The sequence below is a fragment of the Gossypium arboreum genome, chromosome 5, assembly GCF_025698485.1.
Source record: "Gossypium arboreum isolate Shixiya-1 chromosome 5, ASM2569848v2, whole genome shotgun sequence".
NCBI classification, from domain to species: Eukaryota; Viridiplantae; Streptophyta; class Magnoliopsida; order Malvales; family Malvaceae; genus Gossypium; species Gossypium arboreum.
In genome coordinates this window covers 16014361-16032467 of record NC_069074.1, presented here as the reverse complement: position 1 = coordinate 16032467, position 18107 = coordinate 16014361, and the positions used below count along the sequence as shown (strand labels likewise).

Sequence of the window (18107 nt, the reverse complement as noted above, 5' to 3'; positions counted from 1 at the left end):
TCCCAACGTTTCAAGTCTATATATAATTTCTGTTTGTCAAAACTGCTTTCAGTCTATCTCGAATTACTTCCACTTTTCTTCAATTTCACGAATTAAACAACTCTACATATTCTTTTTCTCACTGTATTTAATCAAATCCCATGCAGTTTTACATCAATCATTATTCAGAACTTCATACAGTGTTGAAAACTATTATTACGCACCCAGAACTTCTTGTACTTGTTCTATAATCAGAGTATAAACCACGTATCTCAATCAGAAATAATAGAAACCACCATACCATGTAATCTGATAATCTCAGAAACCTAGATTTCAAACAATTATTGAGTAAGAAACTTATTCATACTAGAATAGAATATACAAGCTTCACCATACCTTCGATGATTACTCAAATACCGTCTTTCTTTTTCAAAGATCGAGATAATTCCAATTCAAACCCATAAAATTATATCCCACTTCCATTCGATATCCTTTCTAGTCAGTAATAGCTCAAGATATCTCAGATTCGATATAAACATTTATATACAATTTCAAAGTACTACTTTTCTTTTCCATCTTCAACACATCTTCCTCAAATCATTGACATCTTATTTTTCCAAAATGCATAGACATAGTACTACTATAATTTCATGCAAATTCTCCTGTATAAATTCGAATCTCTCTGTTCACTTTTATTTCTAAATAGCAAACAACCATCATATCCAATCTGAAATGTTTAATCGAAATCAGATACTATATCCATTTAATCGATAACTCATTACCACATTTCGAAGCTTGCAGATCTGCTGTAAAGAAGTCGGTTTAATTTTTTTATCTCTACCAAAATTGAACCATCTTCAAATGATAACAATGATGTTCATAGCTCATAACACAAAACAAAGCTTTCAACTTGAATATACATACATTCATTGTCTTTTCGATGATAATTAATTATCATATCTTGATCTTTTAATGCAAGAACAATAACTACCACTTCCAAGCGGTATCAAATAATTCTTCCCATGTGATTCTAACATTTCGTAACATAAACCATTACTTCACTTTCTTTTTTTTTTTTTTACATCAAAACATTGCTATCCCTGTAAACCACAAGTTTCTTTATCGGATTTCAAACTGAACCAGAACTAGTGCTTCAGTTAACTGAGCTTTCAACTAATCAGAACCTTGCTAACGTCTATCAGATCATTCCAATTCCACATCTTACTATAATAACCGACTAGTTTTAGAAAACCTCTGATTTCAAATATATTTTTTTCACTATCATTTCAGTTACAAAATCTATAGCACATTCAACTTCTTCAATCAACAGTGGTTCGGGCAACTCTTCTGGAAACACATTAGAATCCTCTTGCACTATTGCCACTGATTTAAACCTTAACTTAAATACTTTAATATTCAATACATAAACAAGGTAAATACCATGACCCCTTTCCGGCATATATCTGTGTTGGCATGTTCAATATCACAATAGACAATTAGCTCAATCTTCTCTGATTCAACAAAACATTTCATCATCTTGATCTTGCAACATATTATACTTCTGCTTATAATTTACCACCATATCATGCAGAATTAACCATTCCATTATTGAGATTATATCAAACAGTAAGAACATCAAATCGATTAGAAAACAGTAGTATCATTATCAAACAGTTCCTGCAGATCTTATCAGCCCATAAATACTAATCTGAAAAATTTAATGCTTCAATCCAAAAATTTCAGCAAACCCAACAGGCAAATCTTTAATAGATACTGAACTTATGTAATCATAGGAATAGTCAAACCAAGATCAATTTAAAATAATCATATTAGTGTCGATAAAGAAGAAAGTACCTGTAATGACATCCGGTAGAGATAAATCTTCTCATGTATAATTAACATATACCCTGGCTGATGTTCATTCTCCAGATTTTACAGTGAAGTCATTTGTCACACTTCGGCTTTCACTCGTATTTTTGAGATTACAGGGTAACCTACCTCTGTTAACTACATTACTCGGTCTTGAACTCTGAATAATGTTTTTTTTTTTCAATTTTCTTCAAGCAATCACTAAGATAATAATCAGGAGAATCATGTCTAACACATATTCCATTCCTTATTCTATATTCTTCACACATCTTCATTTAAACCATCTTCAAACCATTTGTATCATACAGTTTCTATCGAATATACCCTCCGATATATTTATTTAATCAAACAAATTCCTTCATACACAGCTTGCGTTATATGATCCTGTTTAAGCTTCAAGAATTCTATACGTTTCTGATCAAGAAATCTCTGACTGATATATATATATATATATTTCTTTCAGAACTCATCTCAGAAAACTTTCAAATAACCCTTTCTTAATCACAACATAATCAATGTTTTCTACCACTGGTAAGCTGAATCTTTTAACAGAAATATCATACCCTTCTAACATTTAATCGGTGATCAGAACAATTCATTTACAATCCCGATAATATTCTCTAACCAGGTTTCAGTTTCTTTCAAGATCATTCTCAACTGTAATTCTCAATTCATCCACACCATATATATACATGTACAGATCATTAACAGCAGATAACTTACCCGTTCAGACAAGCTCTATACCTTGAAGCACTTCGGGAACCGAGTAAGAAACAGGAGGGATAGATACTGTAGCAGATACAAATTCTTCTACTCACTAAAGAACATCAGTTATAATTCTAAATAATTATTTATCATTTCTTTTTCTATTATTTCATCAGTCATTATTCAGTAATTAATTACCCATTGAGTTTATACCCAGTGTTGTTGATTCAGCTTTCATCTAATTCACGAGACTATTCGTCTCCAGTACAAATTTCATAATCAATACCATCGATATTTTCCTCTAACATTTTCACTATAAAACGGTACCAAACAAACATATCAGCATCCGATCCTGACTCAATTTCGACTCAATTATGGCATGTACCTCTAGACTCAATTCCGAGCTCGATTTAGTCCGAGAATCGACTAAACTTGAATAGCTCTGATACCACTAAATGTAACGCCCCCTAACCCTATACCATCATCGGAACAGGGTTACGAGACATTACCAGTCAGTACAGTCCAATTTCGGTCATTAATTAAAATAAATATTTACACACATCCTAGTTTTAAGATGTCGTCCCTTTAATGGGCCCTCGCGGTCCAATATGAACAGTAAATTCAATTCGGACTGATTTAGAATCACTACGAAATTTTAGTAAATTTCAAATTCATATTACATACCGTTGTTAACCATAATTTACTCATTTCATGAGTATATCTACAACCTAAATGACTCTCATAAAACATCCTAGGTACATGCCATTACCAATAATTAACACACTTTGCCTTAATGAATTCGGGATCGAATCGGGATGCTGATTCAACGTTCTATCTTTACTAAACTGCATGACGGAAACAAATAAATGACGCTGAGTATGGTATACTCAAGTGGCATTTCCATAATCCGAACACTTAATAATATAACAATTAAACTTAAAATCACAATAACAATTTTAAGTATTTATTTATTTGTTTTATAGATAAAATTTCAATTACTTACCATATAAATTCTATACAAGTCATATAACAAACACAATAACATATTTGTTCAATTCTTTTCATTTACTTACCGTATAAATTCTATACAATATATTCACAATTCACTTGTTTTCACACTTTACTTCTTAACAATATACCATTTTAATTCATTCTATCATCAATCATCATCCATTTGAACTTCACTCATTTCATGAACCTTTTGGTTCATGTTTTCAATCTCATATCTCAATTTCAATTCTCAATTCAATTTCTCATTTCATTCCAATAGCTCAATCAATCAAATTCACTCGACTTATCTTTTCACTTATTTACCCTATTAACAAGACTCGGACCTTGGCGGATACACGGATCCAACCAAACACACCAATATGGCACCCAGTGCCTCATCGGATAGTTCAAGCAATATTTGACACCCAGTGTCTCATCGGCCTAGTCAAGTAAAGTTGGTACCCAGACCTCATCGAATCTATCCGAAGAAATATAGTGACACCAGTGTCTCATCGACTCGAGGTCGAAGAATCCTGAACACTTCCAATCCTATGGCATGCCAACTATATCCGACTCAACCCGATCTGTTAATAGGTATTCAATTCACTTTCAATTTTTTAATCAATACACATTTTAATTAATCACATAAATTCATAATTCAATACAATTCAATTCACTTTTCAATAACAAATATCCAAATATCACAAATCTCATATTTAAAATTTTCAAACAATTTATATTTCAATTCAATTCAAATAATCAATATATATTCAATATTCAATATATATATCTATATATATATACGCCAATTCAATCAATATAAATTCAATAAATTCATCACATACTATATCAATCCATTTCATTTGCAAAACACAATAATTCTTACTTCAAAACACTTAATATACATATTAAGAAATAAATTCAACAATTAAGTATTAGGTTCGGATTATAGAAATACAAACCGTAATTTTCGAGCTAACTCCGTTGACTTTGTCTTGTCCTTTCTTAGCCGAGATTTCGGTACCACATTGACTACGAAATTAATACAATTCATAATCATTAATACATTACTAATTCATATCTTGAGTTATAGAATTCTAAATTAAGATCCGCTAATTTTTCCTGAAACTAGACTCACAAATCTTCTTACAATAAAATTTTCAGAATTTTGGTTTAGCCATTAAGTACAGTTTATTCTTTAAATTCACCCCTATTCTGCTGTCTGACAGTTTCATCCCTTCTTCACTAAAAATTAATTATCTCACAGTACAGAATTCGGATAACATTATCGTTGATTTCTAATGAAAATAGACTCATTAGGGATTCTAAACATATAACTTTAAGCCTCTAATTATTTTTATTCAATTTTTTGTGATTTTCCAAAGTCAGAACAGGGGAACCCGAATTCATTCTGACCTTGTCTCACAAAATTCATTATATCTCATAATTTACAATTCAATTTCTTATATCGTTTCTTCTATAAGAAACTAGACTCAATAATATTTAATTTCATATTTTATTCATCCTATAGTTCAATTTCTACAATTTTTGGTGATTTTTCAAACTTAGACTACTGCTGCTGTCCAAAATAGTCTTAGTACAAAATGTTGATTTACTTTAATTTCAATTTAATTCTAACTAAATTCACTTACTTTTCTATCTTAATTCATACTTTATTTCTACTCAATTTTTAACTAAACTTAGACATAATTATCTATTTTTCATCATAAAACCATAATTTCGAAATTCTTTCAATTTAGTCCTTAAAGCATAAAACTTATGAATCACTTTACAATTCAATCCTTGTATCATTTTTAACTTGAATTTCTATCAATTTAGCCCTTAATTCATCATTTTATTTAACATGAAAATCTATAAACTCTCAAAATATCAACTTAATTTCATCAAAGTCTTGTTCCAAAGCTTCTAAAACATTAAAATTTAAGAAGAAATGACTTAATTGACTTACCAAATTAAACTTTGAGCCTTGAAACCCAAATTTTCCTTTTTCTTTTTCTTTCTTTCTTTCTCCCCTGTTTCTTCTCTGTTTCGTTTGCTTTCATTCTGTTTCTTATGTTTCTTTACTTATTTATATAATATAATATATAATATAATATACCATAATATAATAATAATTTAATATATATTTTAACATATAAAAATCTCAGATTTTTATGTTTATGCTGCCTCACTTAGGACAAATGGCATAATTGCCATTTTGGTCCTCTTCATTTTCTTTTAATCTACAATTCAACTTTCATCCTTTATTCAATTTAGTCATTTTTCCTAATTACTCTTAATTAAGCTAATTTTACTTAATTAAAGTCTAATTAACCACTCAATTGACTTCGTAAATATTTTTAATAAATATTTACGAATCCATTTTTCAGAAACGGAGACCCGAAAATACACTTTTTCAGTAACGGTAAAATTCGGGTCGTTACATTTCTCCCCCCCTTTTATAAATTTCGTCCTCGAAATTTACCTGAGAGAGGTGGGGGTATAAGTACAAAGATCTCGCTGTTCCTCTCGGTTCCCATATTGCTTCCTCAATATTATGACATTACCGCTCGGGCTAGTATCTCAACCGGCTCTTTTTCATACTATAGATTACATCAAATCTCAATATCCTTTGTCGGTATAACATGCAAGAGATTTGATCTCTATAATCTTCTGAGCTTCAAATCATGAAAAATTATCATAAACTTTCTGTAACTTCAGAAGCAAAACCAAACAATATTTTACCGGTCCGAATTTTCTACAACTTCACATAGCCCAACAGAACAAGAACTTAATTTCTCTTTCAACCCGATCTTCAAAATGTTCTTCCGAGGTGAATCACTAAGAAATACCATATCACTAACTCATAATATAGAGATCTCTATAATAGTTTTATTGAGTTTTCCTTCAAGGAAATTGATCATTGTGGCAGGTGTAGTATATACATCATGATAGAAAGCAGACGCAAAATAAATTTCCTTTTTTTCTTTTTCAAATTAAGTTTAGGAAATATTTTTTTTGAAAAGTAAATTCATTAATTCATTCAATGAATGAAACCATAAAATTCAGGAAAAAGATAACAAACACTCGTCGTAGATGGTGAAGGATAAGCTTCATTAATACAATAAAGGCTTTAGCCTCATCATCAATAGAACATCATGACACGTTGGCAATTGGCTTTGTCACAAATCAAGCACGGTATATCTAGAGTGATTGCAAGCACTTAATACGATAAGTAAATCAACCTCAGATGATCCGAAGTGGCAAGCAAAAATCAACAAAAGAGTTGAGCATTCACCAAATTAGAGAGGACGACAATAAAATCATACCTAAAATCACTTGTAAAACTAAGGTTACATGCATAAGCAAAACTTAAAAACGTGCTATAAGCGCAGACAAAAACTTTTAAAATTGAAAACTTATTAAATAATAGAAAACCAAACAAAAAACATATAAAACTTAAGATAACACAAGTCCAAATAGACTCCTGAAATAATTTATTATTCTGAAATACTCGCAAAACAGAAAAAAAAATTAAGAAGCTGATGAAGAGTCACCCACTTTCCAAGAAAAACTATTGGTGACTGATAGAATTTGAGTGAACGATAGACATGACCATCTTTCCACAACTTGTGAACACAACAAAGGTACTCACAAAATAGATTTACAAATTGAAAAGAGAGAAGACATTTGGAATGAATGAGAATAAAAAAAAAAAAGAGTTAGTAGGAGGGAAAAAAAGGTGGGCTATAGCCAGTTTAGAGATTGACACTGTCGCTGAGCAAAACAAAAAATAAGCAAACGGCTTAGAGAAAAAGAAATTTTTTTTAGGATATTTCAAAAATGTTTTTGAAAAAGAAATTATAAGAAGAAAAAAAAAAGGAAGATGAGTGGGTGAGCAATTGGGATTTTAATTAATGAAAGATAGGGGAGATTTAATTTAAGTTAATTTAATTTATTTCACATTTTTAGTTGAATTAAGGGAAAATGAATTTTAATTACATGTCGATTCTTAATTGGATGAAGTGTTTTTAACAGTGATAAGGGTTGGGACTTATAATGATTACATAATTATACTTTAGCTGGTTGGTTGAAATAAAATTTTAAGTACCTAATTTAAAAATTATATATAATTTTAGAGTTAAACCCTAAAACTTAGTCACGATATAGATATATAAAAGGAATTATAAATTTAGAATATAATTGGGTATTTAAAAATAATATATAATAAATAATAAAATTAATAGTTTAAAACTAATTAGTAATAAATAAAATATATTATTAAAATAAAAAATAGATTAAATTGTTAATTTGATAAATTTTAAATTAATACCAACACAATCAAAATGGCAACTACAACATCATTTGGAATCACAAAAGAAATTGGCGATTGGGTTTATAAAAATTGAAGTGGCAAACATACTAACTAACCAGCAAAATATCTGGAAACTTTGATTTACTAAAATAATGATAAGGTGGGCCAAAAACCAACCTAAAATTATGTGGCCTACACTTGATGATCTCGTGTCTGATATCTTAAATCTTTGATTTGTCAATATCCAAATTAATGATGATGGTGATTGGTGAGAAGTGGAAGCAAGAATTAGAGGGCTAAAGCAATCATAGGTTTCAATTATTAGTTTGTTATCAGTATATTTATTTATTTTTATTCCTATCATATTATACTATTAATCGATTTACATCCTATAATTGTACTGGATCCTCTTCAATTTATTTAGTCCTTAAAACTTTTTATACAAATACCAATAATTGTATTGAAGCTTACAGTCCTTAATAAACCCAATTCGGTTTGCATCTTCAATTAGCAAATATATATATATATATATATATATATATATTTTCCTCTTTGAATTATCTTTATTTTTAAAATCAACTTCAAATCTCAAACCTATAATTTTTGCAATGAAATAGAATGGCAGAAGATGGAAAAGGATATAATTTGTAATATTAAATCAAATTCCTAAAAGAAATATCATTTGTATAATTTTCTATGATGAAAATAATTTTATTTAATTGCATTCCTTTTTCTATTTTATATATTTTTATGAAATGAAAATTTATCTTATTTTCAACAATCAATTAATCAATAACAACACCTATTAATAAAAATTTAAAAATCTATCACATGTGTATGTGTTACGGGATTGCACTTTAATTTAGCAAATTGAACTACGTGACCTTAGGTAGCAAATTTACTCCCAATTTAATTAAGTTAGTCTGAACCCTTGAAATGTGAAAATCTCGATAAAAATTTTCTAAAACATTAAAGTTATACAAAAGCAAGGAGTATAATTTTAAATTAATTAATAATATATGAAATATGTACGATATTAAAATAAAAAATTTAAATTAAATTATGAATAAAATAAAATTTAAACATGTTAAAAATATTAAATACATTGCAATTATTTATTATGATGCTGTTATAAATCTTAAATTAATATCGAGTTAACCCATTATGCTAACTTAATAGATAACATTGTCAATATTTAATTTTATCACACCTAAAAAAGAAAACTATATTCAATAATAAATATATAGGTAGAGCACCTCATGAAGCCTATGCCAATCAGATGGCAGGCCACCTCGATCATTAAAGTTGCTTATATTTAACCAAGGTAATTTATAAACATTCGCAGCAGATTTCAGATTTTCCCAAAATAGTTTACGTTCACTGAATTTAGGGCTAACATAAACTAGAGATAAAAGTGACATGAATTTCTTGCTCAGTGTCGCAAAGACGCTCAATAGTGACAACCGATGAGAGGCATAAGAGCTAGATGCCTCATTTATGGTGAATAGTAGCGTGTCACTCCACGCATCAAAAAGGAGTTTATCCACTCATGGTGCTTGGCCCTTTTACAATTTCATACCAGAATGATCATTGATTTCAGGTAGGGGAAAGGCTTGGATAACGATCAACCCTCAGTAAGAGGTAGAAAATGAATGCTTCAACGGGAGAGAGAAAAACAAAAGTCAAAATTTGTTGTCACTTGTCACAACAACTATGAATTTTCGAAGGACGTACTTTTAAATAATGTCATTTATGTTTATTTGTTTCGATGCCTTTGCATGGATCACTTTCTGATGTATATGTACAGCTAATGATATCCCAATCATCAATACCTCTTCGTAATCTTTTTGTATTTTGGAATTAATGATTAGTGGTTTTAAAAATTACACTTGTTAAAATTCTAGAAACCTTCAGCTTGAAACAATAATCAAATAATGCTCGCCATCTTCAAAATAAAGTTTCCAGAAACACGTTATATGTATAAAACATCCGTGCGAGGGACGTTATCGTGCAACAAAAGCTATATATATAACTATTTCTGCCTCTGTTTAAACTGCAACCTTAGCTTCTGTGTTCTTTTTCTTCTTTACTTTTTGCTCCCTTCAAGCCATCAAACTCTGTATATCGGCTAAAGCAACCAATCACAACCTAATGCATTGAAAGCACTGTTCTGGCGAGAAAGTTTTACGTTGAAAGCCGCTTGATGTTCCAGAATATGTCCCAAGGGAAAAATATGATTCAGACGAAGCTAAAATCAGGTCAGTGTTCAATTCCATTTGAAAATCGTAGGATCAGTTGATCTATATCTATATTTTCTTTCTGATCATATGCATTAACATGAATGCAATTTGAGATCAAATCTGGAAAACAAATATTGAAAAAGGGTTCTCTCCCTTTTTCTAATTTTTTTGCTCTTCTTTTATATGTTTTCACATGTTGTTTTAGCTCTCAAGATATATTCTAGGAGATGAAAACTTAATTGGATTTCTGGGTATTGTATGTTATCTCAGGCAGATCAAAGACGGAGCGTGGCGCTGGAAGTTACTTGGAAGAGAAGGCAAAAGTCAATGAAGAGTACAAGGAAGTTTTTAGAACAAAGTCTTATCTAGAAACGTGGACAGAAGTTCACGGCCAGTTGGAAAATACTAGCTTTGATAGACTTTCTCCATCATCTTCGATCCCTAATCACCGTATAAATCTTTCCGAGTACCTTCTTCAACCAAAGCAAGAAACGTTAGACAAGATCGAGAGCTTGAATTTTCATCACCTTCTTCTAGACTATTTCGAAGTTGGTTTAGAAGGTAGTAATTTATGTGAATCACTCCTACGAAGCATCCATCAGGCCCGCGTTTATTATCGGAAAATTAGAAGGGTAATAAAGATAAGCAAGCGGATTGATCAAGAATTTTCAGATGACAAATGCAGCGTCATATTCAAGGAGCTAGCGGGATTTGCCTTGCTTAAAAATCCATTTTCGATCATTAGCCCAGTGCAGCTCCGGGATTTTCATGAAAGTAACCTGGATTTGTTCCACAAGTTAACATCCAGACGCGAAAAGCTAAAACGGCAAGCAAAATTCAAGAGAATCTCCAAACAGATTGGCAGCATTTGCCTAGTGATTTCTCACACTGCTTTTATAATTGCTTTGCTGGTACTTGCATTCCACGGCATGATTGGGATTATAGCAGCACCAGGGCTTGCAGCCTGCTTCTTTGGCATGAGGTTGAAGAAGAAGAAGAAGAAAAGCAGGTCACAATCTAATTATCAGCAAGGGCCTGAAAGACTTAGTGCGCAGCTTGATATCTCGGCGAAAGGGGTTTACATTTTGATCAACGATTTCGATACCATAAGTAGACTGGTATGGAGACTACACGATGAGATAGAACACCGTAAAGCTATAGCTGATATGTGCATTAGAAATGGGAAAATGGAGGTACTGAAGGAGGTGGTAAGAGAATTATGTATGCACGATTCAAGCTTCTTGGAGCAGCTGAAAGAGCTAGAGGAACACACTAAATTATGTTTTCACACAATTAACAGATCGAGAAAGCTGGTTATACAAGAAATAGTTGATGCGCAACCATTGTATTAGAGAGCAATATGAGAAATCTCTTTTTCTTTTTATTTTTTTTTTCTTTGCTTGTAGAGCATAGTGCCACTTCGATTGTTCCTGGGTTAAAGAAATGCTGAAATTGTTTGTCTTTTGTAAATATGCAGGAGCCGTCTACAATTATGCCTATGGCTAGATGCTAGTTTTGCATCATGAAGTTTACAGGGTTTAACAAGTTCGTTTTCCTTTTGCTTTTGTAAGAATAACAACATATGCATGTCATGGAGATGTTGGTAAAACCATTTTAGTTGTCTTTAAATTACCCAGTTGAAGAAATACAAAAAAAGAAGCAGTGATCTGATCTCTTTTGGAAATATACCGCCGTTTTTGTTTTGTATGTTCCGTAAGTGATCTCTCTTTGTAGTGTTCCGGAAGACTGGAATTCTTGTTGGGGCCCAAAATCATTCCAAAATCAAAATTACTTCGTAGATTAGACAGCCTAGACTACTCGGCCCAATAATGCTATCGGCTAATCGAAAGGAAAATGTGTATGGTCTAATTTAACAACTGCTTCTGTTTTGACTGAGCCAATAATTCTTTTTTATTGTCGAGATTGTGAACTCGTGTATCTAATTTGATTAGTTAAGATTTAGATGTTTATGAGTATTTTAGAGCATATTTCAATAGGCTTCTAAATATTAAATAATAAAATCTTTTTAGTTGTTCACATTTAGCCTCTCAATAACCAAATTTCAGATTTTAAAATAAATTATTTCTTAAGGTAATTATTTAAAGTCTCTTGTTAATAAGAGTTTAATAAAAATATATATATATTTTTAATTCAGTGATTAATTCTTTTTTATGAGTATTCTTTAAATAAATAAATGATTAGTTATAAAATATAATAGATTCACATTAGTGAAGATCAAACCTAAAACTACATTTGAGCATTATTTGTTATAGACATTTGACAAAGAGAATCAAAGTCTTAATGTATTAACCATTTAAAAGCATATTTAACTCTATTTATGGATTATTAATTTATAATAATAAGAGTTTGCAAATGTTATCTCAATTCAATTTCAAAACTTTGCTGTTATTTTTTAAATAAAGAAGAAAATTAATCATTAAATAACAAAATACATAAATTTGAAATGCAAATTACGTGTTCCTACCGGTTCTCTTCGACGGTATGCGAACCACAAAACAAACACTAGACATGTTTTTCAAATTTATTGGCTTGATTGATCACACTCTTATAAATTCCTTCATGCCTGGGTTTAAACTCCAAATTGGCTTCAAAATTCACCTGACTACTCTGCAGTCTAGCCTGATCTCTTGCCCGCCGGCGAGGCTACTCATTTTGATCATGGACTCCACGAAAGCCTTCTCAAATGCCTTTTGTGAGTTTGCAAATTTAGAGACGAGTGCCTTGGTTTTTGGGGTGGTGAGCAAAGCTTGATCCGAAGAGAAGATACTGTTCCCTTGAAGAAGCAGCTTGTAGTATGCGTTGTCAAATATTAAGTTGGATGAATCCAGGGGGGAACCTGCGTTTTTCACCTTGTTGTGTGCCGGACACACGCTCCTTAACTTGGAGGCAAATGATGGATTCATGGTCGGATCCACGTCGAGGGTGGCGTTGAAATTGTGGATCCTGTTCTGGAAGGAAGAGCAGTGGGAAAACCCCAGAGTGTGTCCACCTGGATACACAATGTTTTTTACTTGTTACACATGGGAATCCACCGCAAAAAAATGAATTTGAATGATGAAAATTGAAGCAATATTTTCTCTGCTTATTAAGCCATGGGGATACAAATACCTGAGAGAGCAACTAGATCTTTAATGGAGAGACCTCTCTGAGCAAAGTTCTGTTTTAGCTGTGATATATTAAAAGTGGGAGCTGGTAACTGCCTGGTCTCGCTTGCCAAAGATATTCTTCCATCCTTCCTTCCTTTGGGCACCTCCCAACTGGGACCGCCAGACTAATATATATATAGATAGATAGATAGGTGACACCAAACAAGTGAAAACAAAGCAGTTGGTTACGTGGATTTAGTGGGGGAACATGTGGGCAGCTCAGCTGCTATATAACTTAGTAAGAAATAATAAGCAATGTATGTTATGTTTTGTTAATGCTATGTTACTAACCATAGCAACCGCGTCTCTGGCCGCCAGGGCCAAGATATCAGCACAAGACACGATGCCCGGACATTTAGATTCCAACGCTTTTTTCGCATTGTCAATCACATAAAATGCATGCAATGAAATGTTAGGTGGTCCATCTTTCTCTGCCTTGTTCTTCCCTTTCGAGTTCAGCAACACAGAAGCATCGCAGCCCTTAAATCAAAACAAGACATAAATTAGCTAGTACATGATATGTCCGAACAATTTTGTTACTTCTTTTCTAGCAAAATTCTGGTAATATATTAAATTTTATACTCTGATAAAGCAATCATGAAAGTGCATCCGGAGTAGCGCGGTGGGAACGGTTTTGTCATTCGACATCGCTTTCTGGACTGCACTGCTAACGATAGACTCGAGCTGAGGGCACGTGTGATCATAGCAGTTTGAGCTCAGTGCCTGGGCGGGAGATGAAAATGGAAACACGAGAAAGGCGAAAGCAAGTGCAACGATGGCTTCCATGGTTTGAGACAAATGGATTTCACAACTACTAATGCAAGTATGAAAGAGAGGGATTTGGAGTGTGTTATTTATAACAACGCAAAGAAGAGTATAAATTGGAGTTGTTACTAATCAGTAGTGGTTGTTAGCATATTTGGTGATCAAGAACTCTTTTTTAGTGGAGTAGTATTGAAGCATGTCGTAAAGCGACAAGCCTATCAAATTGGCCTTCATTAAAAAATAATATAAACCTTAAAATTGTGGTGGAGTTTTGCATGTTGACCTAATGCAATGTAATCATTACCTTTCATGAAAACGTTAAAACCGGCAGAGCAGAATCTAACGTAATCAGAAACAAAAGCATATTAACAGGACTGATTTTGAAAGAAAAAAGGAGCTTGGTGATTGCCTGATTAGGACTTAAGCAAGGCATTTCCGTTACCCCCCTACACAGCTTACAAAGGGTAAAGCGGTTGGAAGATTTTGAACAAATAAATGAAGTCGTTGTTTTAACGCAAAGCTTAGGTTCAGGAAACCGTTTGTGAGTCATTTTCAACATTCTAGCAATTAAAAGAACAATCCAGCCAGTTTCAACCTCCTCAAAGCCACCTACAATTTATGTATAATTTTATTCAATGGTCCCTTTCCTTGATATATATTATATTAATGAGAAGGGAGTTAAAATATTGATGGTGCCATCCGTATTTGGGGGCTGTCTTCAGAGGCGGAGCTAAATGGTGGCCAAAATTTTGGGAAAATCTCATTCTTTCCCTTGAAAATTTTTAATTAAGCCCCCCATAATTTGGTCCAAGATCCGCTGTCTTCGTCCTATATCAACTCTGGTTAAATGCCAGCAATTACCCACCCACCATGCCTCATGTCCTTTTGCAGAATATATTTTGTAGTTAGGACTGATGAATTGCCATATGAAAGCCCTTTAACAGAGATTCGATGCATCAAGTAACTTATTTGTCAAATTCATGGCAGGTTAATATCGCCTGAACCTGTCTCTGTCTGTTCAAGTTCAGGGAAACTCTGGTCTTTGTTTTTTATTCCATTAAAAAGAGTATATTTCGGCGGAACCTGGCAAAGGCGGTGAGTAAAATGAACCAAGCTTTGTTGGTTGATTTGTTACATTCGAAATGGAAAATGTAAAAGTAGAATGAATCATAAACACATTAATATGTGAAATCAAAATTTACAAAATGGTGAAGCTGCAATGTTTTGCTTGGGCTTCTTACTGACAGTTAATTACGATCACTTAAAATAGTTTTAAACTTGGTTCCAATTTCGTATATGAAAAGCATAAAAAGGTAATGTAAGAGTTCAAGGATTCATTCACTTCATCTCATACGATATGGCGGGCAGCTTTTGTAAAATAGTAAGCACACCTCTGCCGGAAACTAAACCCCAAACCCTGAACTTTAAACACTAATCTTAGAATTGTAGTTTGCTAGAGAAAGTCTGGCCAAAACCCCAATTTGCAGGCACGATGTCAGGAAATAGACGAGTCACACCATCAGTAGTGGTGACCCTGAACGACAATGATTGGCCATTGAAATAGGCATTGGATTGCCAGTTAGCTCCCCAGTTCCTTGACATTGCCATCCACCCAGTTTTGGAGCCCTTGATGGACACAGACTGGATAGATCCTGCGCCACCAACATTGCTAATCATAACAAGCTCGAAATAGTCTCTTCCATTGATCGTGAACCTCACTCCACCATGCTTCTTGCAAGGAACCCTGTATTGTAAGAAGGCCAAGACGTTTAATAAAGAGTAATGAAAAATAATGAGGGCAAGGAAATGTTATGGAGAACGCTACCTTTGGAACAAAACGGGCACAATTCCGCCTCTGTAGATACCAATCTTTTCCCAGGCAGGCTGAGCCATGTCGAAGTGCTGGAGGGGTGGATTGCACCAGCCTCCGGCATTGTTTGGGAGAGCAAAGTTAGGAGGACAAAAGTTTGTTGCTGTAATGGTCACGGATGTTCCTTTTATGCACCATCTGGGATCTGTCTGATAGTCACACATGATCTTATAGCATTGTCCGCATGAAGCTCCATTATTGAACAAGGCAGTACTTAAAGCAGCAGTCCTTGTTCCATAGCCAGTCGAATACAAGTTCCCATACCCACAAGCTCCCCCTTTTGTCAATAAATCCAATCCATATTAAATGTGATGAAAATTGAAAAAGAAATGCATTAGTAATCAATAAATAAAAAGGTCACTAACCCATAGTTCCCGAAGCATCGCCGCCTCCATAAAATGTGGCATGAGCTTTAGTCCAGCCAGAAGCCGTGAAGGCATGCACGGTGCTAGCAAGAGAGCAGAATCCAAGTAAGATGGCTAATGCAACAACGATTTTTGCCATTTCTTGGAAGTTCAAAGGCAATAAATGTTGGAGAAGAAAGAAGAAGAACAAGATTGGTAAGGAAGTACTAATGGGAATGAATGTATTTACATTTACTGGCATTTCCAAGAAGAAGAATGGGGGGTGTTTAAATAAGGGTCTCCCATGCAACAGCCTCACATGTGATCCCTGCAAGTAGAGAAGAAATGAACAACCGATTCATTTTAAGCAATTTTTTTCTTTTTAAAAAAATGAATTATCCCTGCAGAGGCTCCAGATTTCTGAGTCTCATTCAATTATTCCCACGTTCTCTCTCTCACCCACATGCTATCTCCCTACAGAAGAGCCGTGAATGGATCGAAAACCATAAGTCCCAATTGTTGTTTTATGGGATTTCTTTTATTCAACATTTGTTTCCATTTGAGGATAAAAACGACACCTCCACTTGCTGCTTTTATTTTTGCAATAGAATATTTCAATCAGATCAGAGCATACATACAAGTTCACATGCTCGTTTGTTTGACCCATAGCACCATTTTATGGCACATGATTCCTTTTTACATTACCTCTTGTAGGTTCAACAAATTTATCCATACAAATATGATTGATGTGACTTTGTAAAAAAATCAATTGGAATTTGAGATGTTAAAATGAAACCCTTACTAGTCCAAGCAAAAGCTTCAATTGTAAGTCCAGTCATATACTTTCACCAACAGCAAATTGAATGGCTACAACCTAAATATATTAATATCCCAATCCTAATAACTATTTACTAATATATCACATAATCTTTTTATTGTAAATAATTAATTTTACTTATTAATTGAATATTATTACTGTTGTAGCAATTAGCTTCCAAGTTTTTGTTTTTTTTTTCCTTTAAATTCATCACTCAAATTGAAATATTAAAAATAATTCCGTGGCCTATAAGGTTTAATGAAAAATAAAATCTATTATCCCTGGTTTTCAGTAGTACGCAATTATCCCTAAGGTTTATTTATTAAATTAATTCTAAATAAAATAACAACTTTAATTTTTATTAGTCAATTATTATTTTATATTTTTTTATCTTCCATCTTTATTTTCAATAATTTTAATTAAGTTAATAAAATTTAACTAGTTATAAAAGTAGTTTAATTATTATTAAATTAAATTATAAATTGTATTATATTTTAATATAATCATGTGTTAAGTATAATGTATTATTCAATTAATATAATTTATATTTTTTAAGAAGTTACACGTGTACTCACAATTACAATTATAATGGTGCATTTGAATATATATAAATAGAATTAATCATTATAAAGCATGATTAGATTGATAATCAAAACATATGCAAAGTCTATATACAGTGCAACATAAACCAAGTACAATCACAACTATAATCACAATTAATCATTATAGAGCATGAATCTATACAAAGTCCATCTATAGTGAAACATAAATTAAAATAAATATAAACTGAGAACTCAAACATAATTTACACAGACTAAGACTCGAATCTGGGATCTTAAAATTCTTAAGACTAAACATCACCATTAAGCTAAGGCCTATGAGGGAGATTGACTCCGTCAGAAAGAGTCTATACAAAGTGTTATCTGTTGGGAGCCAATAAGCCCTTCAACAAGTTGACATTGTCTTCTGTTGCAATTTTGACTCCTAACTCTAATGAGAGCCTAGGTGCTTGAAGAGGTGAAGGGTTCACATAGTGGGAGCACCTT

The 18107-nt window shown here is 32.6% G+C and overlaps 3 protein-coding genes across 3 annotated transcripts; 1 reads left to right on the top strand and 2 right to left on the bottom strand.

Moving 5' to 3' along the window:
• The first annotated feature begins 9779 nt into the window (after positions 1–9779).
• On the top strand, positions 9780–11784 carry LOC108485145 (UPF0496 protein At1g20180). The gene is made up of 2 exons (XM_017788991.2): positions 9780–10116; positions 10369–11784. Exons 1-2 carry the CDS (start codon positions 10062–10064, stop codon positions 11448–11450), a joined length of 1137 nt encoding a protein of 378 aa, XP_017644480.1. The 5' UTR covers positions 9780–10061; the 3' UTR covers positions 11451–11784.
• Positions 11785–12474: 690 nt separating this feature from the next.
• Positions 12475–14117, bottom strand: LOC108485700 (peroxidase 64-like). The gene is made up of 4 exons (XM_017789553.2): positions 13848–14117; positions 13557–13745; positions 13228–13390; positions 12475–13108 (listed from the first exon to the last, which is right to left on the bottom strand). Exons 1-4 carry the CDS (start codon positions 14049–14051, stop codon positions 12714–12716), a joined length of 951 nt encoding a protein of 316 aa, XP_017645042.1. The 5' UTR covers positions 14052–14117; the 3' UTR covers positions 12475–12713.
• Positions 14118–15180: 1063 nt separating this feature from the next.
• LOC108484279 (expansin-A11-like) lies at positions 15181–16757 on the bottom strand. The gene is made up of 3 exons (XM_017788010.2): positions 16266–16757; positions 15856–16177; positions 15181–15774 (listed from the first exon to the last, which is right to left on the bottom strand). The coding sequence occupies exons 1-3, from the start codon at positions 16504–16506 to the stop codon at positions 15468–15470; spliced, it is 870 nt and encodes a 289-aa protein (XP_017643499.1). The 5' UTR covers positions 16507–16757; the 3' UTR covers positions 15181–15467.
• Between the last annotated feature and the right edge of the window lie 1350 nt (positions 16758–18107).